The sequence below is a fragment of the Miscanthus floridulus genome, chromosome 5, assembly GCF_019320115.1.
Source record: "Miscanthus floridulus cultivar M001 chromosome 5, ASM1932011v1, whole genome shotgun sequence".
In the NCBI taxonomy this organism is placed as follows: domain Eukaryota; kingdom Viridiplantae; phylum Streptophyta; class Magnoliopsida; order Poales; family Poaceae; genus Miscanthus; species Miscanthus floridulus.
The window spans coordinates 109,623,647-109,650,456 of record NC_089584.1 but is presented as its reverse complement, the minus strand read 5'-3'; the positions used below and the strand labels follow the sequence as shown (position 1 = coordinate 109,650,456).

The following is a 26,810-nucleotide window of genomic DNA, read 5'->3' as shown; positions in this document are numbered from 1 at the left end:
ACAAAAGTGCTACAGTATCATTTCGCCAAAAATTTCGCCAACTAAACAAGTCCTAGGTACCGTTTAGACGGCAAAATTTTTGGCGAAATGCCACTGTAGCATTTTTGTTGTTATTTGGTAATTAGTGTCCAATTATAGTCTAATTAGGCTTAAAAGATTCGTCTCGTGAATTTCGTCTAAACTGTGTAATTAGTTTTATTTTTTACTTATATTTAATGTTTTATACATGCGTCTAAAAATTCGATGTGACGAGAAATCTTGAAAATTTTAATATTTTGGATTGAAACTAAACGGGGCCCTTGAGACGGGGAGGACGGCACCGTGCAGGTCCAGTCGTGCACTCTTTCCCCGAGGCGCTGGCGGGTGGCCTCCTGCTTGGGGAACAGTGGCACCTAAAGCAGCAGCCTGGGCTGCTGCTGCTGCGGCCGCGCACGGTGGCCAGTAAGCGCGCAGCAGCACCTCAGAGCGCAGCGCTGTGCCACTCAACGCAGCAGCGGCTCGGCCCCACTAAAAAACCCCGCGGCGCCCAAGGGCAAAAGGAAACAGCCCAACCAATCCATCCCCTCTCTCACCCGCACCTCATCCCCACCTCATCACCACACCTCTCCTCTCCTCTCCTCTCCTCGGCCTCACTTCACACGTTCACATCAGCAGCAGCTCACGAAACAGGAGCGTCATAAAAGACATGGGCGTCGCAGGGTAGCCTCAGACCAGTGACGCAGCGGCAGCGGCCCAGGAAGCAACAGCGACCGGCATCGATCGCGGCAGCCGAGGTGGGGGGAGAGGGAGCGGTCGCCGCAGGAGCAGAGCGGCATGGGGCCTGAGCGACTGACTGATGACTGAGTGACTGACTGAGAAGCAGATGGCTGGAGCGCGACGGCCCCGGAGGCATTAATGGGGTGCTCATCCTCCTCGTCCTCCCCTTCCCCCTCCCCCTCCCCCTCCTCGCCTCCTCCCCGCCGGGTCGCGGTCGGCTCCGCCTTTTAACCGGCTTGTCCTGGAGCGGGCGAGCGGGGAACCGCACGGGCGCCGGAACACGAACCGGAACCCTAGTGGTGGTGGCGCGCCCCATGGGAATCGATCTCAACATGGTGGACGGCGACGGCCAGGAGCGCCGCCCGCCGCCGGCGGTGAGCCGGGAGCTGTGGCACGCGTGCGCGGGGCCCGTGGTCGCGCTGCCGCGGCGGGGCAGCCTGGTCGTGTACCTGCCGCAGGGCCACCTAGCCGCGGCGGGCGGCGGTGACGTCGCTGCGGACCTGCCGCCGCACGTGGTGTGCCGCGTCGCGGATGTCGAGCTATGCGTGAGTGCAGCAGTACTTGCCACATCTGGTCTGTTTTGGGGGCGCGGCTGTATTGAGGCTCCATTGTTTTGATGACGAGGTTCGCATGGCTGTGTGCAGGCGGATGCGGCGACGGACGAGGTGTACGCGCGGCTGGCGCTGGTTGCGGAGGGCGAGGTAAAAATGTCCTTAAAAAAATCACCCGATTGGATTCGCATGTTCAATGGGATCGCTGAGATTCATGTTCCCCTTGTTTGGAGAAGATTTTTGGGTTGATATGTGTGTCAGCCCTGTTTCCTTTTCTGTTAGCAGTGTCCAGTGTGGTGTAAGCGTTCGTACGGTGTGCGTGCGTGTACGCTTTTAGATTTGGGAATGGGGAGGCGCAGATAAATTGAAATAGACATTTTTAGTTCTACTAGTTGTAATTGAGCTACTAGGTTGTGTGGTGTGGTTACATTTAGCATGCCGAGCATACTACTATTGGCATATTTCAGTACCTAGTGAATCATTGTAGCAACAAATATGGACGAAACGTGGGATTTATTTCCTGAGAAATGAAAAGGAACAAGAAACAATGCCATTTCTCTTGTCTTGTTTAATGCATGAACCACACATCTTAATATGGCTCAGGCATTTGGGAGAAATCTGCATGGTGGTGGAGTTGAAGGGGACGATGACATGGAGGATTTGGATTCTGAAAGGAAGTCCCGGATGCTGCACATGTTCTGCAAAACCCTTACAGCCTCTGACACAAGCACGCATGGAGGGTTCTCTGTTCCTCGCCGTGCTGCTGAGGACTGTTTCCCGCCTCTGGTGATATTGCTGCTCTTTTGTGCCATTTCTCTTGAAACTGCGCCGTGTCTTGTGCTTCAGTGCTAACCACATTTAGTTGCTGTGTTTCATAGGATTATAATCAGCTCAGGCCTTCTCAAGAGCTGGTTGCCAAGGATTTGCATGGAGCCAAGTGGAAGTTTCGTCATATATATAGGGGTGAGATCAATTTTACTAGACAAGGAGTGAACGATGCCCTTTTTAAAATGTATTTACTAAGTTTCAAATGAATGTATGGTATGACATCAATGTTACTTCCATATGATTTTGTATACAAAGCCAAATAAAGATTCGTGCTAAAACATATGTTACATGTAACGTAAATGTTGGATGAATATTTTGATCATCAATATGAAACATGTAGTAGTTGTAGCTTCCAAGCTTTCAATTTCCTATTTTCTTGTTTTGGCATTGGCCAAATCTTCTTGATGTGAATTATGTTTCACATTATTCTCTTTTGTGTTTTATAACTTCTGTTGTGTGTGTGTGTGTGTGTGTGTGTGTGTGTGCACATTTGTGCTGTGCGTGTGTGCATATGTGTGACATGAAATATTGATATGTTCCTCGAATATTGTGTGCACTGCGAATAGCCGAAGATTACTTGCAATGTGTTGTTTATTACTCCGTCAAACAATCTTAAGTTTGACTAGATTTAGAAAAGATATTATCTACATTTGGATCTTCAATTAGATTTATTATGAAAATATATTCAATGATTAATCTAGTGATACTTATTATACATCATAAATATCAATACATTTTTATATATATTTGGTCTAAATTTAGATCATTTGACTCCTCGGGAAGCGAGACTTCCATTCTTTTTGGGGCGGAGGAGGGAGTACAAGAATTAGTATCTTTGAAATAATGGTCCAGCTGATATTGGTGTTGATTGAGTTGCTTTGGTCATCTATTATGAAATCTGAATTATTATTATGATGGAAGTGCTGTTATTTTCTTCAAGTTCAAGCAAGTGGTGAAATTGCTTTGCATTCCAGGTCAGCCTCGTAGGCATCTCTTGACTACTGGATGGAGTTCATTTGTCAATAAAAAGAAACTGGTTTCAGGGGATGCTGTGTTATTTCTCCGGTAAGCAGATGAACCATGTGGTAGCCATAGGTGCATTGTGTATCTTTATTAAGCAAAGTGTCTTCTTTTTAATCTTTGTAGAGGTGATGATGGTGAACTAAGGTTGGGTGTACGGAGGGCCATTCAGCTTAAAAATGAGGCCCTTTTTGAAGATTTCAGTAGTGACAGTACAAAGCGGCATACATTGTCGGCTGTAGCTGATTCCTTGAAGCACAGAAGTGTTTTTCACATTTCTTACAATCCAAGGTGAAAATACATTATTCATATTTATACTGTCAATTTGACTTTAAATCAAACATGTAGTCCTGAATTGCTACAATTCGGCATGTTGATAAGATGACATACTGCAAGAAGTTCAACAGTTAAAAGTTAAGCAGCGATTGTGCTTAAAACTTGATTTGCTGGGCAACTTTCTTACTCTCCTGGGAGGATTTCCCCCACAGTTTTTGGGTCAAAAAGTTCCGAGCCTGAATCCTTCTTTGGACATACATATATAATATAAATATAATTTGTTGTCAAAGTTACTCCATGATATAGTTTTTTTTCTGCTAGTATATGACGAAATATCAGTCGAAATCCTTGTAAAAATAAGACATGTTTCAATACCTGCCGAGTAAAGCTGTGTGGGTTTAGAATAAAATAATAAAAGATCATCTGACTCGTTTCGATTTGAATTCTTTCTCTGCAGAGCTACTGCTTCAAAATATATTATTCCATACCATAAGTTCCTGAAGAGCCTCAATCATCCAGTCTGTATTGGAGCAAGGATCAACTTTCAGTGCCATAATGAAGATGTTAGTGAAAGGTCTGTTTCTTCTCAATTCAACTTTATTTTTGTTGTATGCATTTGTTTCCTGTTTCTTATGTTTTATGTTTTTTAGGCGATCTGGAATGGTTGTTCGCATTAGTGAAATAGATCCCATGAAATGGCCTGGCTCGAAGTGGAGAAGCCTGCTGGTATGCATTTCAGCTTATTTTGTTAAGCTCTAGTCTGAATGTTATCATTGCCAGCTTCCTGGTCTCCTGGGAAGCTTTTGTAGATGTATATTCTTTTGGAGATTGTTTGGATTCTGGTAAAAAATGTTGTTTTAGTGCAGTCTTGTGTTAAGGGAGTTAAGGAAGGAGAATGCTAACCAATAAACATTCCTATAGCCTGTTGCCTGCCCAACACCTTAGGGCCCTGACCAATAAAGCAGGGACTTGGCATATAACCCCTTACCCCTACCACAAGAGAAACGCAACATCAGAGACAATACTGTTGTTAACTCGTTATTATTTGCTTTATGATGGTTATATTTGACCTGTTGGAAATAATCTTGCATGATGCATGCTGTGCTAACTCTTCAATTCTTTGTACCAAGGTAAAGTCACAAATACACTGTAACCCTAACTGTAGCAATCTTATAAGGAGATTTGAATCATACCACCAGCCTGAGCGTCCAAATTTCTTGATCTTGCAAGACCCTGGGCAAGCTTTATGAGGGCTTCTCATACTGAAAATTTTGCTACCACGTGATATCCTTAGTAACTTAGAATTGTTTTATGTTTTGACCTTCAGTTCAAGTATTTCTTGACAATCAAATTATTGTCTACTATTTTGCAAGAACTGATGGACTTGTTTTCCTTTGGATGAGAAATATTATGTGCCATATCACTTATGATAATCAAATTATAACTATCCGTTCATAATGAACTGCACTATTAATATCTGGTTGCTAAAGTGTTGCCTTTTTATATAGGTAAGATGGGAGGATGGTGCTGAATGTAACGGCCAAGATAGAGTATCTCCATGGGAGATCGAGATAGCTGGTGGTTCTATCTCTGTTGCTCATTCTCTGTCCGCATCTAGTTCTAAAAGAACCAAGTTGTGTGCTCAGGGAAATTTGGACGTTCCAGCAATGTGTAAGCTCTCATAGCACAAGACTAATGCCTGTACATATGTATGCTATCCTTTAACCTATATGCTAATTGACTGTCGCATTAGATGTTACAGGGAATGGTTGTACTGACTCCGTGGAAACTGGAAAGTTACCCAGGGTCTTGCAAGGTCAAGAATTGATGGGTTTTAGGACTCGTCATGTTCCGTTTGCTCCTCAAACTGCTGAGGCTGCAAAACTTCAATCTTCTGATGCTAGTAGGCTCCTTGGTAATGCACGTGGCTGCGCATTGAGTGGTCCAACAAGCAGACTCGCAGTGCATAACTCTGGTTTTACCTACCAATCTGTAGGCTTCAATGAATCTATTGGATTCTCAGAGGTCTTGCAAGGTCAAGAAATTTCTCGGGCAGTTCCTATGTTCCAAGGAATGATGTCTGAGGCTTGTTCACTGAAAGGCGGATATGGGCTGCTTAGTTATATGCATACCCCAGTTGCTGTTAATGGATTATCAGCCACAGCTCAAGAATGTTGTCTCACACTATCTACTCCGCCAGGAGCACAAGTGCCCTCTCTCAACCCTGATAATATTTTTAACCGAACTGTGGTTCCACAGCTTGGACTGGCAAGCAAGTTTGGTGGAGGTACAAATGGCCAGCAGTCTGGCCCATTTGATAGGACGAGGGAAATTTGGACCAGGCCACAGCACGAAACACCTGATCAAATGAACTTGGATCAGTTTCAGACTAGAAGAGCTTCAGCACCTGGAGATGCTGCTAAGCTTGGGTCTGGTGGAGGGGAGGTTCGCAAAACTAGCTGCAGACTTTTTGGTTTCTCCTTGACTGAGAAGATCTTGCCAGCAGATGATGATGGCGTCAAGGAAGTGGGCTATGAGCCTGAGTGCCAGAACCCACGGATGCTGGACCTGTTTGGGTACAACTGCTCAACTCCGAGTGCTGCTCTGCCAGCTCTGTGTGCTGCCCCCATTGGAATGTGATGCTACTTCAATAATGTTGCCGAGTATTTCCATGTACTCTTAGAAGTTTTACTTTCCCAGTACCCCAGTGTACGTAATAAGCTGGCTTTTGACATCATTCCCTCTATTGGTAATAAGCTGGCTTTTGACATCATTCCCTCTATTGGTCTGCCTCAAGCTAAGCAATCATTTGCACAAGTAAACGAAGGATCGTTGGTTAACCACTCCTCGCCAGGCCTCACCCTGTCACGCAAGCTCTTGTGGTTAGTTTCAGGATACCCAGAGATACTACATTGTAACTTCTGTGGCTGATCCTTCAGAACTGTTGTGCGATGAAGCTAATAATTTGCTCTAAAAGTACTTGGCTCGCAGATTTTAGATTCACGGGAAGGTTTGCCAGCTTTAATGTACCGGCTATGTATCTTTAAATCAGCTCCTGTATGACTTTTTTTTAGCTCTCACAAGCCTTGGTTGCAGTCGCCCAGTCGCCAGACCGTGTGATTGTATCAGTATGTAAGGCAAATGCTATGTTTTAAGCTCTGTTGCTTATGGATCTTTTTTCTGGTGGATTGTGTGTGAATACTCTGTTCTTCATCTCATGCAAGTCACGTCTTCTGTTGGCTTGGTAGGAGATACTCTGATTTTGCAAACATAAGTCATTTAGATTTTTATTGGTCAATTCAACTTTGATCATCAATATACAAGGAATTTGACAGAGTGGATTATGAAGTTTTGAGATTTTGGAAATACACTCAACGAATGATCCTGCGGTGTCACCGGAGCATTGATTGGAGTTTCAACGGCTAGTTTGCGATGGCATAATTATTGGTACTACTAAGCAGGGTTACTGTGCAATTGTCTGATGTTCACATTTTTTTCTAACCGCTAGACCATACGGTGTTAAGAATAAATCCAGGAATTGTTGAATTCAATCTTTCTTAAGTCGTTATGTAGAACCTTTGGGCTTCTTTGAGCTATCTAGTGCAAGAATTTCCTTACTTCTGTTGAACTTCTGGCCTTCTTTGAGCTATCTAGTGCAAGAATTTCACAAATGAGTATCTTATCAAGTCTATGCTCGACTACAAACTTTTACCTCCTCTTTATAGTATGGTCAAAAGATTAAAAGCTACTCCCTTCATTTCAAATTGTAAGTTGTTTTGATTTTTTTTAAAACTTTTGATGTGTACCTAGATATACATTATGTCTTGATACATAGCATGTATTTTAAAAAGTTAAAATGACTTATAATTTGGGATAGAGAGAGTAATTCAAAAAAGAACCGAAAGCCAGAACCTATACTACTCTAAGTGTCCTTCATCTTCTTGTGTCATTTTGATCTCTCGTTGTTAAAATTAGGGACCAAAAATGCCCTAAGTTATTGTGACTTAACGTTCAATGTCCTTTCAAACAACTTTGCTAGTTGTAATGATACAATTTTGATTAATCGCTAAAATACTTACCACTTATCTAAGGACCTAGATGCTTACAAAGTGCATTGGCAAAACAAGTCCACACCAAGGCCTACAGGCTACAGGAGTGGTAGGTACTAGTATCCCCATATCTCTAGTAGAACCACTTGACCCCTAATAGTGTCGTCATTCGTCAAAGAGAATTTCCCCCAAGGCTTGTCTACTTTTGGGGATTTATCTATAAATACCCTTATACTCGATGAATTTCTGTCGTTAAAGCTTAAGGGAGTATCATCATACATATTTGAGAACTTCAACCACCTAAGTGTTGATATCGAAGATTAGGATAGGTTGTGTAATATTGTGGACTTAGAGGATGTTTGGTTTCCCGCCGTAGATTGCCAACGTCTAAGGTGTGGCACGCCATGCGATAAAATGCTAATGTTTGGTTCAAGCAAAGCTGCAAAAGCCACAATTCTTTTTCACAAAACACAACTTATACATTGAGAAACAAAAACTATCATATCTTGTTAAGGGATAAATAGGACCAACTAAATAATTGGTAGGGAGTATCTCAAAACAAACATTAGTTTATTCTTGCCAACGTTGGAGGGAGGGTATAGGTGATCTAATTCATAAAAAGAAAGGAAATAAAATTCAAGATAAAAGAGGAATCATTAATAATTGCAGCATAACCATGCATGATCTTGGTAATGAAAGGATTGTGAACACATATACATGCGCTGCAGGGGAATTTTTTTCCAGTCAAATGCGTAAAGATGAAGGAAATGAAAGCCAGAACATGATGAGGAGTAAACATAGCATAATTGTGGGGGAGGACCATGTAAGGTTGAGGAAGGGATAGTTAACATAAAAGCCAAAAGGTCGACAAAGGAAATCATGCTTGATTGTGTTGTGATTGACACATGCATAGGGATTACACACAAGGGTGGGTATATATGGAAATGCATGTTTGGGCGTCTAAAATTAGGTGTAGTAGAAACATTTTTTTTGGAAATGTGGCTATGATAGTGTAATAAGGGTGATGCTATATTCTAGGCGCTTCAAAATTTTGCATCTTTCAGGCGACGAAGCTCATCCGTCTAATCTCCATCCAATGGCAAGACATGTTCTTCTTCCTCCTGACAAGCTTTCTTCTTCTCTGTCCTCCCAAAGCGTGCGACCCTACTGTCGCCGACATCCACCGCCCTGTCGCGGCGCGGTAGGGGCGGCAGCGATGGCCTTCCTCTCCCCCTCCCATCCTCTCGCCGCCGCTTTCTTCTCCAACTCCGGCGAGAACGGCCGCTCCCCCCCCCCAAGCCCTGACGTGGCCCGGCTGCCTCCGCCGCCGCCAGGGCCCCAAAGTCGCCCCGCCGCCTTCCCCACCACCTGGCCTGCCTACCTCCTCCCAAAACCCTTCTATACCCACCGGATTCAAAGAAGAAAGTGGGGGAGAGGCCGGAGAGAGAGGACACTGGACTTACCCGACGCCTGTGAGGTCTCGCCTGAACCCTACCTGCGGACACGGGTACCGGTCGAGTGCGTGGGGAGAGAAGGAGGAGCCGCGTGGGGAGCATGCGTCGCATCGGGGCGCGTGGGGAGCATGCGCGTGTGGGGCGCGGGCGCCGTCACCTGAACGACCAACAAATCTCAGTCGACTGAGATGTAGGAAGTGTGGTGTAATGAACTTTAACACTCATAACCTGACAAGTGAGTCCATCATGAGGGCATAGGTGGTTTTGGTCAGGTGAAAAACAACCTAAAAGACTCTCCCTCTTTAGGTCAGCCCGTGTTCAGTTCCCATCCAAATTCCCAAAAAGTGCTACAGTGCTCATCACATCGAATCTTGCGATACGTGCATGGAGCATTAAATGTAGACGAAAAAAAAAACCAATTGCACAGTTTGGTTGCAAATTGCGAGACAAACATTTTGAGCCTAATTAGTCCATGATTAAACACTAATTGCTAAATAAAAACGAAAGTACTGCAGTAGCCCAAATTCCAAACTTCAACCGACTAAACACGCGCTCAGTCCCAACGCGGTGAAGTAGCTTGCAGCCTCAACCAGCTAGGTAGGTTGGAGGTAAAGTAGTGGCTTGCAGGTTGTCAGAGAAGCTTCCGCAGGCTACTAGTGCTTCATGCTAAAGATGGTGATTTAAAGGGACAGGTGAGAGTAGGAGAAAGAAAAACAGAACGCAGGGAAGTAAAAAAGTTAGTTGTGGTTTCCAATGTGAGTCTGGTAGCCATGGAGCCTTTAATCTACATGAAACTAAACTTTTTATCTAAGACCATCATCGATATATGCTTGCATTAGACGTGCTTTTATAGTACTCCTTAACATGAAATGGAACCAACAATACGAGCTTGCGAAAGAAAAGGCATTGGGGGAAAAGTGTGGCAGCAATTTAATGGCAGTCCTAAATTTTAGTTAGGAACCATTGGGGGAAAGATAACGAAACGAACCTGAAAACTTAAGAAAAATGGGTTTGGTATCACAGTTGATCTTATCAGATGGTTTGGTGATCACGGATCATTGGTATAATAAGAAAATATAAAGGTAGAATATAACACAGACGAAATTCTATTACCATTGCGTTTACTAGATTACACTGAAGAACAGTGTGGATTCTGAATAGTCCGTTTTTTCTGTCCTAAGAAAATCAAGGGTAGACCTCGATCACAGACCGGATCCCGAGGAGGGCAACGATTTTGTGGCCGCTGAAACCTGCGTCCTGCAAGATCTTGCGCCACTCACGTTCGTCCCGCTCGGGGCTCCCGACCACCCCCATCATCATCACGTCCCACAGCAGCTGCGTCTCGGTGGCCTTCTCGTCAGCTGGGCTCGATCCAACAACCAGGTCCATCACGATCACCCTGCCGCCGTCCTCCCTCGAAGGGATCGCCTCCCTGCACCGCCGCAGTAAACGCACGCAGTTCTCGTCGTCCCATCCATGCAGGATCCACTGCACAAGTACACAGCAACCGCGCGCAGCGTCATTCGTCAGTTTCACAAGGCAAAGGAGATGGTTGGATGTGCGCGCCACTGCGCCAGACTTTGAGGAGGACGGCGTCGGCCTTGGGGACATGCTCGAACATGTCCCCGGCGACGAACTCCACGCCGCCGAGTTCGCCTGTCGGGACGGCGGCAACCACGTGCGGCAGCTCCAGGACGCTGCACCTGATGTGCGGGAACGCGCTGGCGATGGCCCTGGCGGCGCCGCCTGACCCGCCGCCCACGTCGACCAGCGAAGCGAGGCCCCGGAACACGTCGCTGTGGTCGCGCACGAGCACGTCCATCACGAACCGGCCGTCGCACGCCATGGCGTCGTGGAACGCCGCTCCGAACTCCCGGTCGTCCTTCGCCACCGCCCAGAGGTCGCGCCCGTGCGCGGACTCGAACGGGACGCGCGCCGCGGCGTTGACGGCGTCCGCGGCGCGGAACCAGGACGCCAGGGACATGGACGGCGACACGATGACGGGGTGCAGCATGGCCAGCGCGAACGGCGAGAGGCCCTGCCCACCGCCACCGCCGCCTGGCGTGGCCGTGGAGACGAGGAGGCGCGAGAGCGGGGTCAGCCCATAGCTGGCGGCGTCGGCGTCGAAGACAAAGAACCCGGCGTGCGCAAGCAGCCGCATGAGGCGGCGCAGATACGGCGCCCTGGGCAGCGGCAGGGAGAGCGCCGCGACAAGCTCCGGGACCGATGCGGCGCCACCGAGGCGGCTGACGGCGTCGGGGATGCCCAGCTCGACGGCGCATCGGAGGGCCATGGATCTGGTGTACGCAAAGACGTGGTTCCAGAGCTCGGCCTGCGCCTGCATGAGCTCGTCGCCGGTGGTGAGGCCCCTGTCGCGGCTGGTGTCCATGGCTTTTGCTCTCTAATTTGGAGATATGGTGCAGTTTGCAACTTGCAAAGAACTACCTTTGTAGGAGTATTTGGGTTTGATGTCAACAGAAACGTTGTCCAAGTATTTTATCGTAGTGTCACGTTTGTACTCGTTGAAACGTTCCTAGATTCTCCCTCTGCTCCACTCAGAAGTTCCACGGAATATGAAGAATGGTGGTTGTCGTTTTCCTATTGCAAATGCTAGTAGAAGTAATCAGTAGCCAGCGGAACCAGCTCGCACTTTAATTTATTACTAGAGTAAAATGTACGGAAGCACCATTAACTTTCGTGGGGTTATTTAGGTCTATCAACTTTCGTGGGGTGTTTGTTCTGTACTGGACCGACTGCTGCTAGTGTGTGTTTATTAGTTTGCTGCATAGTCCGTCCTTGCACAAGCTTCGTGTTGTGATGAGGATCAAATGACTGGCAGAGTGCCGGAGACGAAATTCTCCTGCTCCTGTTTTTCCTCCCATCCTTCTTCTGAATGAAATACTAGTTAAAGCATGGGATATGATATGATATGGTGCTCGGCCCACTCTACTCGTATATACATACATGATCGTGACATAAAAAGCCAACATGAAACCAAACTGCATCTCTTCGCCAGTGAACAAGCGTTGCTAAACCTGAACGCTGATCTCATATCCTCCGAGAGCGGCATGGCGGGCGGAGTGGACCAGAGAACAGGGGCGCCACTCGCTCCAGCGCTACACTGCCGCAGTGCTCCCGCTCCGATCCGGAACAGGAAGCGGCCGGTGGCCGACAGCGGCGCCGTGCGCAACACAATGGGTCGGCGAGTCAGCACGCCCCCGCGGAAGGGGTGCGGGGCCGCTGGCGCGAACGTACGCATCTTCTCTTACCAAAAAACGCGGCAGCGAGCGACGCGACCGCACGGGAGCGGCAGGCACGCGGTCGCCGCACGCCACGGCGGTGGCCGGTGGGGTTGTGGGAGCCTGGGAGTGTGCCGGCGCGCCAAATCGATGGAGTCGTGCATGCACGGGCCGCAGTTCTACGACTGCAGGGCGAAGCACGGCGCTGATACGGGAAAGCTGGTGCCGCATGTCCAACACTGTGAAGACATGAGCTGGTGCGTTGAGCAGGAAGGGTGAGCACGTAGAAAATAAAAAAATGTAGGGGTTTTCTGTAAATATATTTTGGATTTAAGGTTAAATAAATAGGTATGGATCTGGTGTGAACCATTTTAAAAATTTATGGACCCAAAAATATAATTTTAAAGTTGATAGACTTAAATGATACCCTAATAAAAAAGTTAATAGACCTCCGATGCATTTTACTCTTATTACTAATACCATCTAGTTATATGCAGATTGTAATGTGGTAGATCTTTTTCAATATACAATCGGGTCAAAACTAAGAGAGCGACTGGCGACTGGTAGTGGTAGGTGTACGTGCTATGCGTAAGTTCTATATTGGAGTTTGTATGTATCACACAGGCAGACAGGCTATGCGTAAGTTCCATACAGATGCACCGATGAAGTGAGCTTGATTAATTTCCTCGAGCATTACGGTTGAACCCGTTACTGGATCTATTTTGATCCCCTCTCTGAACTTAGCTCTAAACTTTAGTTCATTTTATATTAGAGTTTTATATCTTAATGTTCAAAAAAAAAGGGAGAGTTTTACATCTTAAAACTGAGCTAAAGTGCTTTTAAGTTCTAAAGTTTAGATGAGGAATCAAACATGCCGTTATTCTTTCATAAATGCTATACAACACATGTGTGTTTTAGCGAAAAAAAATATGAATTTTTTTTCTCTTTTTCCCTTCGTATCCGCGGCGATTGTTGTACCTGTACTACTACTAGTTGGATGCTGTATACACAGCGTGATTGCTGCGATTGCTGTGCGTGTGCCAATCATTGCGGCGATTGCTGTATACACAGCTCGATAGATATGTACGGTGGTGCTGTGCCTGTGCGCGGTGATGCTCCAGTAGCCTCTCCTCCTCCTCTGCTGTGATTTGTCCTTCTATATAAAAAAATTGTTTCTTGTAATCTGTTGATATATGATCTTGTAATTTGTGATTGTCTAAAGATAGAAGAAGACTGGAGGCTAGAGGTAGAAGGAGGATGAAAGCTATTGGATCTTAATTCTATGGTGTAAAAAAATTCATGTGTTGAAACTACGTAAAACACGTGGTCGTTAGGTAGGTAGACATGAGACACCCACGATGAATGTATAAGCGCCCGCACTGCAAAATGGAAACAAGGTATCGGTGACAAAGTAAGGCTATTCTTCTGTTCAATTGTTTGGTAGGGATCTGATTCTTATAAAAATGAGAACATTTTGGACGATGGATCAAAATTATTTTATGCGATCGTTTGACCAATACATTAGAAAGTATATCTTTTCTTAAAAATTATATAAATAAAAATATGCTTAAAATTCTGAATTTTTGTGTGCACTGAACAACTTAAATGTAATCAATTTAAATTTATTACACTAAAATTTAATTGCTAGCATAGAAGGGAGGAAGAAACGGAATTAGGCGAAACCACCTCCCACCTTTTTGCAGATGCATGTACAGATGAAGAAACTGGACTTAGGTTTAGGTGCATCTAAACTAATATTGGTTTTCAAAAGATCCATTGATGTTTGCAACCTGCACGAAAACATGTGTAAGGGGGTGTTTGGACCTAGGTGCTAAAGTCCGTCGGTTCGCTGGTTGATTTTTGGGCTGGTTTAGGTTGGCTAGTACTGGTTTATTGTGAGAGAAAAACACTGTTGGCTGACTGGTTTGGGTTGGCTGAAACCAACAAGCGAACAGACTGTAAGAGGTATCGGTTTGGGCTGGCTAAAACCAACAAGCGAACAGGCTGTAAGAGGTATCACGTTGGATGTCACGTGGGGTGTCGCATGGGGTGTTCGGATACTAATAAAAAACAAATTACAGAATCCGTTAGTAATCCGCGAGACGAATTTATTAAGCATAATTAATCCGTCACTAGCACATGTTACTATAGCACCACGTTGTCAAATCATGGACTAATTAAGCTTAATAAATTCGTCTCGTAAATTAATCTTAATCTGTGTATTTAGTTTCATAATTAGTCCATATTTAATATTTTATGCATGTATTAAGTATCCGATGGGACAACGACTAAAGTTTAGAAGTAGGAACCAAACACTCCTAACAAATGTATTCAATTTCTCTAAAAGGGGCAAAATGGAACTTCGTGGTTCTGTAGGGACGTGTTTAGAATTATTTCCAAGATAAACGACCACACTTGATAGTCAAACATAGTTTGGGGTGAAATCTCACCTGCGAGACCGCGACGACAAATTTCCGGCGATGTCGGCGGCGCCGGCTGCTAGCCCATGGTTACGGCCGTCTCCAACTGTGCGGCTCCGCGAAACGGCCTTCTTGGCCTGTAGCATCAGCTCCACCCCTACGCGGCTCTGCATCGGACGACGCTGCTCGGATAGAACTTTGTGAGCCCCCTTATCTCGCCTAAAATGTTCGATTTCTTGACCCAGTTGCTCGAGGTCACGCATGAGTTGACCGATAATGATTCTACTTCGTAGATTTGGTTGTGCCTCTGCCCCGTTCTCTCTTGCCCCTTCCAAGTTCGAATAGTTTTGCGGAGTAATTTAGTGGTCGGATCAGCGATCTTGCCATATATGGGATCGGCCTTTGCAGACAGCATTTTGTTTGTTGAATACACTACTTGTGTGGGTGACAGCCATCCGATGATCTTATTTAGTGTGACCTTAGTTATATGAAAACCTAGGTAGGGTACTTTCATGATTGGGGCCTCGAAGGTGGTAAACATGTGACCATAATGCTTATCATCAATTTCTAACACCTATTCAGTTTGAAATCATCAATTTCTAACACTTATTCAATCGGCTCTAGTTTCAAATATCCATACTCCTGCCCAACCTAGAGTCCCTAACTCCTAACATATCAAAGGATTTGGTGAACATTGATCCTAGAAGATATATCATGATTAATATTTTCATGAATGCAGTCATGAAATGCATTGCACTAGAAATGAAGAACCATATGCCATTCTCAGAATGCCTAACATGTCATCTTCAGTGTAGGGATTCAAACTGCAGGTTCCAACTTGAGAAGATGTATGATTGCCCATGTTAAAAGTGGGGAGGCTGATGGATATCCGAAAAGTGAGGATTTGGTGGACGAAGAAACTCTGCTGTCAAATTTAGACAGAGCCATCAAGGAAGAAGATTATGCTCGTGCAGCAAAGATCCGGGATGATCTGCGTATCCTCCACGAGGATGCTAAAGCTTTGCTCCTTGCAGCAAATGCACGGTTCTACAATGCCTTCAAGAATGGAGATATCGCTGCAATGTATTCTATCTGGGCTAAGGGTGACCATGTATATGTTATACATCCTGCTGCAGGTTGGATATCCGGTTATGATGTGGTCATGCAAAGCTGGGAGATGGTTTGCAATGCCGATTATGAGTTTCCACTGAATATTGATCTCAAGAATATAGAGGTTCACATCCGTGGCAGCCTTGGTTATGTCACGTGCTTGGAAGTGGTGAAGACCAAAGGAAGAACTTGGGGAAAGCAAATCGCCACCAACATTTTTGAGAAGGTTGATGGCACATGGCTGATGTGTGTGCACCATGCTTCACACATCGAAGAATGAAACGCACGCACACTTGGTGAGGAATGAAGTGCGCACACACTTGGCGGCCTGGGATGGAAATTTTGTCAGGGTGACCACCATGTACAATTCTGAGAATTTTTTGTAGTTTCTGTTTTCAATGTGAATTTTGTTGTTGATGCCTTATTTTTCATAGTTACTGGCATATTTTGCCTGATGCCCGGATGGACCATGATTGAGTTCACTGGCTGTTTTCAATCATCTGATATTCTGATGACAATGGCTACGGATTTGGCTTGCAAGAGACGCGGTCCACCATATCCAGTCTACTTAATGAATTTGTAGCCAATTTGTCGTGCTTCTTGTGAATCGTGGAGTAAGTTTTGATGATGACGAGAACCGTAGTCAGAAGTTTTTGGTGACACTTTTTTGATTGAAGTCATAATCTACCAGATTGAGCGTGCTGAAGTTTTTTACTGGCGACTTTGATATTCCTCTGTGGCAGTTAAACTTGTTTATGATCTTGTGACTGGTGTTATCTTGCTGGCTGTTACCTCGAGAAATCTTGGCACCAGGGACGGTATTGGTTCAATCTGGACGAGTTGCCTTGATTATGCGCTTAGATGTGTGCAACACCGTTCAAGTTTGAGTGGCTCATATTTTAATGATTTTGTATTAACAAATGACTCCTGTACGCATCATGTTATCCTAGAACATTTTGCCGAGGAGAATAGGTCATCGTCAAGGGGCAGAAAAGGAATTACCGGAACAAATAAAGGGCCGAAACGATCTACTAAAGCCTGAACCCGAGGGGCATCAACTCCCGCTCTTTCTGCGCCCCTTCGCTCCGCTCCTTCCTCTCCAAGAAAAAGGAAGCTCGGCGAGCAACAACCTCCGCCGCCGCGGACCTACGCCCACGGAACGGACCACGCCGTCATATAAGTGGAGAACCCCGGGCCTCCCCCTCGGCGAGCTCGGTAGGAGGAGACTAGAGCGGCAGCAACATCGACGGTGTCGGTGAGGAGGGGACGATGATGCTCCCGCTGGTGAAGCTCGGCTCGCTCGCGTTCCGGACGCTGAGCAAGCCCATCGCGGCCCGCCTCAAGTACAACGCCGGCATCCACCCCAAGTTCCGCGGTCTCATTATCGGCCTCGCGCAGGTGATCGACGCTCCATCTCGTCTGGCATATTTTTTCGTACTGCAATCTGTGCGCCGATGCTTGGTTTCGTTTCGATTTGCCATGGAGAAATTCCTCCTTGCAGTTCGTTTTTCTGTAAGTTGCAAGTTGAGGCTGCTTGAACGCTTGATCGTTTTTAGTCAGTACGGCTTCGTTGATGCAGCGGGCGTTCCGAGATTCTTGATGTTTTTAGCGTGCCATAATGTTCGTGGAATGATTTGGCTTATTGCGTTTGATCTGATGAGAAATGTCTGCGGAATGGATTTCTACAATGTGAAATGCTGTCAGGGATTCAGAATTTTGTCCCTATGTGGGACGATATACTGCATTGATCCAAATCGTTAGTGATATATAGTGAATTTATTATAGTATTGATCAATTATTTGGGGTCGACAAGTTTCTGAAGTCCGTTCTACTTTTTTTTTCTGAATGTTCATACCAATAGGAATACCCTAGTTGTGAGGACATTTCAGAATGATGCCTTAGGGATCAGTTTAGGCTTGAATCTGTGTTTTGCCTGTCAGGTAACGATAGGCCCAATTTATTCACCCATACTTTGGAAGCATCATCAATGATACAATCCTCACCAGAACACACACAAAAAGAAGTCCACAATAATCCTTGTAAAATACTTCTGCAATGTTGATGATGTGGGCACATTGTCTGATGGAGGAAATGGCGTCTTGGATATAGAAATGTTGTTCAGCTCTTCTGAGTAAAATTTTCACAATGAGTTTTGCATTGTACAACTGAAAATGCAGCAGGTTAATAGCATTGCTCTGTTATCCTATTGCTGTCATGGCTATTTTCTTCGCATCTTACTGTATTGCTCTCTTACTGTAAACTGAATAGGTTCTGGTTCTGAATAGCAAACATGGAATCACACTGCTCTGCACCATACATTATGGGACAGCTGTAACTGACATTTTTTGGTATACAATTCTAGGCAAACCATCGTTTCACGACAAATATGCAGAGGCGAGTTTACGGACGTGCGACTGACAGTCACATTCGGCCCCTGAATGAGGAGAAAGCTATTCAAGCTGCTGCAGATCTTCTTGGGGAACTATTTGTTTTCTCGGCAAGTACTCTTGACTTGCATTGTTCTGAATAGCAATGGTCTTTTTTTTTTCAATGTAAAATGAATAGAAAAAGGATTAACGACGTTTCCTTTTCATGTATGATGAGAAACAAAATCCGATCATTCTAGAATATATTTTATTACTTTCACATCAGACCCTAGAAATGACTCGAGCTGACGTGGACTCACATAATTTCTTAGGTTGCTGGTGCTGCAATTATCTATGAGGTGCAAAGAAGTGCCAGGTCAGAAGCCAGAAAAGAGGAAGTCCGTAGTCAGGAAATTGAGGTAAGATGACTGCCTCCAACTTTTCTCTAGGAATCATTAGTTCAATTGTTAATGAAAACATGACATTGGCACATTGCCAGGATATCTCTTGAACACAAATGCAAGGCAGAATACAAATTTGATCTTAAAAATTGCTTCTGGTTCCTCTGTTGTTGATGGCAATTATATTATGTGGTACATCTTCTCACAGTGCCGGTCCTGGGATTGTTGAGGCCTAGAGCCAAACTCAAACTCAGACCCACTTAATATAAAAATCATATCAATAGTACTAAATTTATAATGGATACTCTCTGACTCATTAATTCATTTACTTCTATTAGAGTGGGTTTTAAGGATCTCCTCTTGAGGTGCTATTCTATCTTAACTGGTTTGGCAAAAAAAATTGTTTCATATAGATTTCTTAGCCTGTATGACTCTTAAAAGATTTATAATAGATACTCTCTAACTCATTAATTCATTTACTTATTTCTTCTTACTCTTTTTTTTGTCTCTTTTTCTCATTTCTGGGAGACTATTTTTGGCATAACATGGTGGTGTTGAAATTTAATAAACAGACAAAAGAAGCAAATGAAACAAAGTATAATAAATAAATATAGATTGTTATTACGAGCTGCTACTTTCTAGCACTAGCAGCTACTAGCTTCCAAGGTGGATGTCAATACGTATATACATTGTACATACCTGGGGCCCCTTGGTCTGGGGGGCCTGGAGCGGCTGCCCCGTTTGCCCCCCTCCAGGGCCGGGCCTGTGACTTCTCAAGCCTCTTCCATCATAATTAATTATTCATGTCCAAATGACAGGCGATAAAGAAAAGGGAGGAGCAACTAGCCCAGGAAGTACAGCTCATGAAACAGAAGATTAGCGAGATGGAGCGGCAGTACTCGAAGTGGACTCTTCCGGGGTTTCGCGGCTTCGGCACTGCCCAGGCCGGTGCCCAGGCTGCGGCACAGCCTGCTGGTACTCAGCAGCCAACAGCTGCGTAATTGCTCTACTTCTGCAACTGTCGATAGCTCGCGGTCTGAACGGACGACTGCACACTGCCTCTGTTTCCCTTGCATTTATTCAGTTACATAATCGATTGACTGAAGTTACTGGCGGAAGGTTGAAGGTTACGTTGTGGATAATGAATAGTACTCGAGAGGAATTTGAACCAAATCGAAGTTGTCGACGTGACATTCAGTTTAAAGTTTTGACATGCCCAGGAAAAAAATCTTGGAGCTAAGATGATGTACCCTATCTGCATCTCGTGTCCAGCCTCCAGCATATGCTTTGCTCTGCTTTACTGACTTCCCTTTTACTCCATTAGGATTCAAAAAAGTGAAACATTCTAAATTTCTATCATTAATTAGTCAAAATGTGTGTGTCTAGCGCGCAAGAGATGCATCAATAAATCTGTATTTCAGGTCTTTCAGTAAGACATTGATCTTGCATTAACCGATAATAGTACTACTAAATTGTAAAAGGTATCGATGGTCTGAGCATAGCTTGAGCGACTACTCAAATCCTCAAGGCTTGTAAAACTAAATGAAGCTCTAAAGGTGAACGAGTAGGTCAACGCTCATGGAATGAAATCTGTGGCGTCATGGCGCTTTGATATGCAGAACAGCGGGAGCGTGTTGAAAATGCACCAAGAAGCATCAAGTATCTCGATGCAAGTATAGATGCACTGTGACAGAAGAATTTCATCAGCAAAATCTTGCTCGTATCTGATATGATTATTTACCGCATTTCTACTGAAATGGAATGATAAACTGGAACCTGACATCAGCAGAGGGATTCAGTTTTTTTTTTTCAAAAAAAGAAAAAAAATACTATCCTGATTTACAAACACACAGCCCTTCAGTTAACGATGGACAAAATCTCAATAACATTAATCGAATTCTAGAACCACCTTGCCCGGAACCAACTTTTTCTCCTTGGCCGCATGAGCTTCTCTTACATGGCTGATGGGAAAGGTCTTCTCCACAGGTATCTGTAATTTCCCAGCTCCAGATAGCCTTTGGATCTCATGAAGCCCTTCGGCATCAGCTCTCATGTATGTCCACCAATACTCTGAAATTTTTTTCATAGAGATATCAGAACATCTTTTATAAAATGCAATATGTAGCAGTAGCCAGTAAGCTACATAGCCAAATTTGCTTATGTATAAGATATTACATTCCTAAACTTTGTGCCACCTATTGAGCAATACTCCAACAGAACTTTATACGAGATACATAAAATGCATACATAATTCCATTTCCTGGCTTGTTTTTTTTTTTTTTGAAATATCTAGATCCAACTGGTTCCGATGCAGAAAACTACACCAATGGCCACCACAGATATTCTCCATGTCCAGTTACTGGGTTCAAAACTTTAAAAAACAATGACAGTTCACTGCTATGAACTTTCTGTATGCACTATTGTATATGCAAATGGAACCCATTATCCAGTAAGTTTTGATGCATTGATTACAACAAATATGCTACAGAAGGTTGCTTTCAAATACTACACTAGCCAGCAGTGGAGTAGTATTCTTTCTTGGAAGTACTTAGTATTTGAGAAAGAACTCTGCTAAAGTCCGGATAGGTTTTGTTAAGATACACTGAACAATTTGGGAGATTAGACATAAGCTTCTAGCAAAAAACAGCTTTGTCTTGGGCCATTTGGTGACCAACAGCAATGTGTCCATTCACTAAAGTTGTGGTCCTATAAGGTATAGGACCAGAAGAATTGATACGCACATACAAACTAATGCATGTATACAAATATACTGGAAATAGAAGCCTTTTACCTATTCCATGAGAATAGCGATACTGCATCTGTTTCTTCAGTAAAGCAGCAGTAGCAGCAGGAAGCCCTACAGCCAATCCATACCTATCTGCTAGTGCAGCTGCTTCACCCTATCACATTGCACGACACTATGATAAGAAAAGATAGGTCAAAGACAAAAGAAGCACAAAAAGAGCCAAAATGCAGATTGATCACCTGAAGGGTCATATAGTGTCCACCTCTCCTAAGAACACTGATGCCAATTCTTTCAGTCTCAGGTACTCCTATGGTGTCTAAAACAGCATCAAACTTTCCTTTAACTGCTGCTTCAGTATCCTGTAAGGTAGGTTGTAAATAGAAGATAAAAAAAGACGGTGCTCAAGGCAAGGGGAATTTCTTGAGGGGAAAAAATGCAATACAGATGAGGATAATTACTAGCCATTTATCCAATAGTAGAAGCTGGCACAAAATTCTAGTCCGGAAGAATAAGCGAAGATTTAGGTGTGTTCTATTTTTTTTTGGGGGTGGTGTGGGGGTGGTGGGTGGGGGTGGGGGAGGGGACCTTCAGTTACAAGCTTGCTCCATATATATAGTTATGCAATTCAAGCCAGCACACAAAATTAAGAGCATCCGTGGCATCCCCGTACAAGTGCATATATACTGGGTTTTCATATTAATACATGGATAAGACTAATCGATGGGAGCATTCCCTATAAGTCTATATGTCCTGGATTTTCATCTCTATACATGAGAGAAAAAATACATTAGACCTAAGGGGGGAAAAACAGATTAAGTGTCCGCGGAATCTCACAGACCTGCGAGTATAATATTACAGGTTTGTCATGCAAATGGGAGGATCAACAAAGAACAACAATTCAAAGCATGAAGCAGCTGTCCAGCTTCATAGAGGAAAGTGGCAAAAGAACTAGCCAAAGTTTCCTTCTACTCCATGAAGAATAATATAGCTTCAGCAATAAAGAAGGCCGTGAAGATCACATGTAGTGTATTGAGTATCATACAACAATCACATGATCACTAATATAGAATACAGCATTTTCTATACTTCTGTGAAGGTATACAAAGAATACCGCTCACATCTGCAGCAAGGTTTCACAAGACAACAACTGCAAACAAAGGTTAGGCAGCTTGTGTGCGCTGTTGCATGACAAACTAATCTCTCAAGATACAATGTTATTACTTTATTAAAAGATTGTATAAGGACAAGAGCACCAAAGGCTACTTACCTCAGCAGTGTAATCAATAGCTTGTTCAGCACCAGCTCCTGTAACTCGCTCAATACTTTGGGTCCCACAGGTAGCAGAAACCCCACACCCAGCAGCCACTGCAAGTTGAACAGCAGCTAACCCAACCGCTCCTCCTCCACCAATCACAAGAACTCTTTGTCTGTAATTACAATAAATGGCATTAAACTCAATAAACAAAAAAGAATTCAATAAGCTTCCAATCAATCAGTAGCCTTATGCAGCTAATGACAAGCAAGAATGCATGTAAGCGTATGCAGCAGCCTGACTAACACATTGGTATTCAGATTAACCACAACCAGTAGCATTTGCAGCTAATGACAAGCAAGCATGTATGTAAGCATGCGCAGTTCACCTGACTAACAGATTGGTTTTCAGATTAACCACAGAAGTCAGTTAGGCATACAGTAGAAGACAAAGAAAGAGAAGTGTGGTGCAGTACATTACTATGATAAACCCACAATTATGCAAATTTCAACAGTATGGAACATTAACTTTTTGCCAGTGCCCAAATCCTATGTTTCTTGTCTGTGCGCTGCATAAGCACACTATGAGGACTCACATCATTACGGGAAAAAAAGGGGAAGACCATGAAACTAAAAGTCACGGACCGATACAACATAAAAATAAATTAGAGTAACTGATTGTATGCAACATCAACTAAAGCAGCAGAAGCAACTGACTATCTGCCTATCAAATGGTGTATGTAATCAGACATACCCTTCAGAAATTTGAGCTGTACCATGTAAAGCACGCCATGCAGTCAAAGCAGCAAACGGGATTGCACTAGCCTCCTGCGATATAACAGTCTCAATTCAATTTCAGAAAATCACCATAAGTTGTAAGGTGCCTATCACATGCAAGTAAGACTAAATTTCAAAACGTCTGAGTCTTCAGTCATGACGAAAACAGGTGTGATACTTCCCATTAATAAACAATGAACATGAATGACATTTTGGAACGTCCATTTCTCAGATCAAAAGTCATGTCTCACTTATAGCTCTAGTTCCCTCCTTCAGCACAAAATCTGAAGTACATCCTTGGAATAAATCAAGACGTATTGTGTGCAAGAGAAAACAGGGTCCCCCAAGTTCAGATTAGGTAATAGTACCGTACTTGGCCTACAGAATCATCCATAATAACAGATGGAAATTGATCCTAACATTATATTTCTTAAAAAGACTACTAGCACGGAAAGAAGAAAACAATTTAATGACACCCACCACATGACTGATTGTAGATGGTTTGAGAGTAAGCTCGTCCAGTGACAGGATAGCATAGTCAGCATATGTCCCTCTGAGAGCAGTTGGATGCAACGAACCAAACACTTCTTGACCAATAGAAAATGACGCCGCCGAAGTCCCTGTGGCTGCAACTTCGCCGCTAATGTCCCGACCAATGATAAGTGGTAGGAGTGGCTCGAATATGGAGCGCCCATAGCCAGATCGCATCTAAAAACAAGCAACTTTAAGCATGCAGATCACAATGACAAACAGACTAACATGATCCTAAGGATTTTTCATCACTCTAATAACACAGAAAAATACAAATTCTGTACGTACCAAAATTTACTAAACCATCAATCTTTTTCCCTCATTCATGTGCCTGGGTAGCACAATCTATCATGATATATTTCCCAATAAGTTGATAACACAATATTACTCATTTGGGGATAAAAAATTATGAAATATCGCCCTCTGTTATAATGCGTGGTCTTTCAAAGGACAGCGTTCAATATTGTAAAGAGTAAATCACAGTGCATAGGGAAGCATTGCAAGATAATTCGTCACTCTAGTTTTGCAGCACCTAAACCAATCTGAATCCCCAAAATCCGAAGATTTTCATAAGACGCTTCCTTTTAAATCCAATGGAGGAAGAGGCATGGGTCCAAAATGGGGAGCTCACTCGCAGGTCCAGGGGGTTGATAGAGACAGCACGTGCGCGCACGAGCACTTCCCACGGCTTCAGATCGGGCACGGGCACGCCCTGCCTGACCTCCAGCACCTCCGGACCACCGAAACGCGGCACCACCACGGCGCGGCAGCTCTTCTCCGCCCCCGCCGCCGCGGTGGACGCGGGCCGCGCCCCGGAGACCCGCCGGCGGGCCCTCACCGCCCTCCACCACATCGCGCGGTAGCCTCGTCCCCACGGAACGCTCGGCTGCGCCTGCGACTCGCGAGCCGGGGGGCGGTGATGGCTGGCTCGGCGACGCCCTTCGAGACCGGAGGCGAGGGAGAGTGTGAGAAGGGGTTAAGTATATCGGTTTATGTGACAATGACATGTGGGGACAGGGGGAGTGGGGGCTCAACGTGTCCTCGAGCGAGCAGACGTGGCTCGAGCAGGGTGCGACCGTGCGAAGTGTCGCTGCGCCTGCGCCTAGCAGCGAGCGGGCGAGATGGGAGCGATGTGTCCTGGTTCTCAGCCAGGAGCGGTGTCGAGGTAAGGAGAGATCTCGTCCGTCCATTAACCCACAGTCCATGGAATCGGTAGAGCGGGAGCTATGACCAGACGGCCGTTTTGGTACAGCTCCATGAGCCGCTCCTGGCTCATGGAGCCAGACGGCTTTGCCTTGAGTAGGGGTTCGATTGATTCTGCATTAGTCTGTGTATCTACTATTTAGACTTGTGTATTGTAATTTGTACATATTGGTTATGTACGGAAGATCTTATGCAATCTTGTACAATGCACTTCACTCATCCAAACATATCCAATATACGGCCGTATTTTGGCATGCCCTGATTTCGCTATGGCCAAGTTTTGGCTTGGCGCATATGTACTTCACTCATTTACATTTTACGTAGTTTTTATGCTTGTTTTGCTTGTGGGGTTATCAATCACAAAAGATTATAAGTATATCATATACACATGATATATCTTTTTTTACTTTTATTCATTGAGATAATAACACAAGTCTAGAACTAACATGTGTGTTGAATATGTGTTAGACATGCTATAATAGGTCCCATGGATGTAAGGACAAAGTTTGATCTAAGACCTGAATTGAAACGGAGAAGAGTGGCGAAGATTCCCTAGAAATTCGCTAATCAAGCACATCAGTGTTTTCTCTGGCCAATTTATTGGACTCGTGTCCAAAAGAAAATCAAAGCAACAACCATACCTAGGTCCTTGATCTAATCCATCGAGGCCACACCTAAGTTCCTCTGCTAGTCGTAGATGAACTTGTGATCCTAGGGTCTAGCACTTTCGCACCCTACTCTCATGGAGGCACACCTTGATACACTTCCATTCATCTTTCGTGTCCCCGCTTGGAATTGCACCAAGACCAAAATCATAGCGCTCGTCGCTGCATGCTCCGTGAAATTGCACCTGAGGCTCATCATCGAGCATGAAAAAGTTGACGTCATGGACTAAACCAATCTTGGACCCATGTGCGCGGATTTCAGACCGGAGGGCTAGGACGAGCTCGGGCCCTGCCTTGGTGGTAGCGGATGTGCACTCTAGGGGAAGGATGCGACTTCATTGTCATCCGTAGTCACACATGCTGCACCACCACCTGCTTTCGTCAACAAGTTGTCACCTTGTTTATCGCTGCATCATGGATGTTTTTGTGACGTAGGGAAAATAGTGGACGACGTATGGTGTTGAATCACTCGTCATGAATTAGGTTGAGAACCAAAGGATATTTCAATGCATTTGCATGGGTTCTCTCAACATAGAATTGACTAGTTTATTTTAACGCCAATATCCAATAGCAAATAGGCATAAAAGGAGGAATGTTTTGGCAAAGTCACGATTAAAGGATATTCTACGACAAATTTACCCTCTCGTGTTAGTGTTTGATGTGCGGTATTGCTTAGTACTAGCAGGCCTCCCACGTGTTGCCACGGTGCTACTACCGTTCAGGGGACAATGTGGCGTTGCTGCTGCCGTGGAACCGTGCGTTTCCTATTCTATTAACAGTGGAATAGTAAAGGTTGTATGTACTTCTACCTACACCTATATTAATCTTTATATATACCTGTATTTTACACCTTCAAAGGTGTTCTTGTAAATATTAGTAATAGATTGTATTTTACACCTTCAAAGGTGTTCTTGTAAATATTAGTAATAGATTGTAGTTTAATTAAAAGAAACTTAGTGCCCAAGAAATTCAACCCACGGGCCATGGTAAGAACCTTTTGGAGATCCACCAAGGAGGGGCATTCTTTTTCTTTTGAGGCAAGGGAGGGGCTTTTCAATAAGCTGACAAGAGTGGAGGAGAATCTTTATCGACTGGAGAGAACGTGTAAACACACGAAGATGGCTAGGTCACGAGACAAAAGTCTCCGACTCTCCCGTCTCCCACTGT

General features: G+C 44.4%; 5 protein-coding genes across 6 annotated transcripts; 3 read left to right on the top strand and 2 right to left on the bottom strand.

The window, feature by feature from the left end:
• Positions 1-564: 564 nt before the first annotated feature.
• Positions 565-6,617, top strand: LOC136450463 (auxin response factor 3-like). 2 transcript variants are annotated; one of them, XM_066450905.1, is made up of 10 exons: positions 565-1,301; positions 1,401-1,457; positions 1,911-2,093; positions 2,186-2,270; positions 3,110-3,200; positions 3,282-3,446; positions 3,889-4,005; positions 4,082-4,157; positions 4,940-5,102; positions 5,185-6,617. In XM_066450905.1, the coding sequence occupies exons 1-10, from the start codon at positions 1,071-1,073 to the stop codon at positions 6,069-6,071; spliced, it is 2,055 nt and encodes a 684-aa protein (XP_066307002.1). In that variant the 5' UTR covers positions 565-1,070; the 3' UTR covers positions 6,072-6,617. The 2 variants fall into 2 exon arrangements, with proteins under 2 accessions (XP_066307002.1, XP_066307003.1); XM_066450906.1 differs by having other exon boundaries at positions 566-1,301; positions 5,194-6,617.
• A 3,371-nt stretch (positions 6,618-9,988) lies between these two features.
• LOC136452993 (trans-resveratrol di-O-methyltransferase-like) lies at positions 9,989-11,491 on the bottom strand. Its single transcript, XM_066453568.1, has 2 exons — positions 10,514-11,491; positions 9,989-10,422 (listed from the first exon to the last, which is right to left on the bottom strand). Exons 1-2 carry the CDS (start codon positions 11,321-11,323, stop codon positions 10,120-10,122), a joined length of 1,113 nt encoding a protein of 370 aa, XP_066309665.1. The 5' UTR covers positions 11,324-11,491; the 3' UTR covers positions 9,989-10,119.
• A 3,126-nt stretch (positions 11,492-14,617) lies between these two features.
• LOC136452991 (uncharacterized) lies at positions 14,618-16,362 on the top strand. Its single transcript, XM_066453567.1, has 2 exons — positions 14,618-14,793; positions 15,404-16,362. The coding sequence occupies exons 1-2, from the start codon at positions 14,654-14,656 to the stop codon at positions 15,981-15,983; spliced, it is 720 nt and encodes a 239-aa protein (XP_066309664.1). The 5' UTR covers positions 14,618-14,653; the 3' UTR covers positions 15,984-16,362.
• Positions 16,363-16,563: 201 nt separating this feature from the next.
• LOC136452990 (uncharacterized) lies at positions 16,564-19,706 on the top strand. The gene is made up of 4 exons (XM_066453566.1): positions 16,564-17,101; positions 18,066-18,200; positions 18,402-18,488; positions 19,289-19,706. The coding sequence occupies exons 1-4, from the start codon at positions 16,973-16,975 to the stop codon at positions 19,469-19,471; spliced, it is 534 nt and encodes a 177-aa protein (XP_066309663.1). The 5' UTR covers positions 16,564-16,972; the 3' UTR covers positions 19,472-19,706.
• A 462-nt stretch (positions 19,707-20,168) lies between these two features.
• Positions 20,169-24,763, bottom strand: LOC136452989 (uncharacterized). Its single transcript, XM_066453565.1, has 7 exons — positions 24,407-24,763; positions 23,725-23,952; positions 23,222-23,295; positions 22,484-22,643; positions 21,456-21,575; positions 21,262-21,370; positions 20,169-20,540 (listed from the first exon to the last, which is right to left on the bottom strand). Exons 1-7 carry the CDS (start codon positions 24,626-24,628, stop codon positions 20,359-20,361), a joined length of 1,095 nt encoding a protein of 364 aa, XP_066309662.1. The 5' UTR covers positions 24,629-24,763; the 3' UTR covers positions 20,169-20,358.
• Between the last annotated feature and the right edge of the window lie 2,047 nt (positions 24,764-26,810).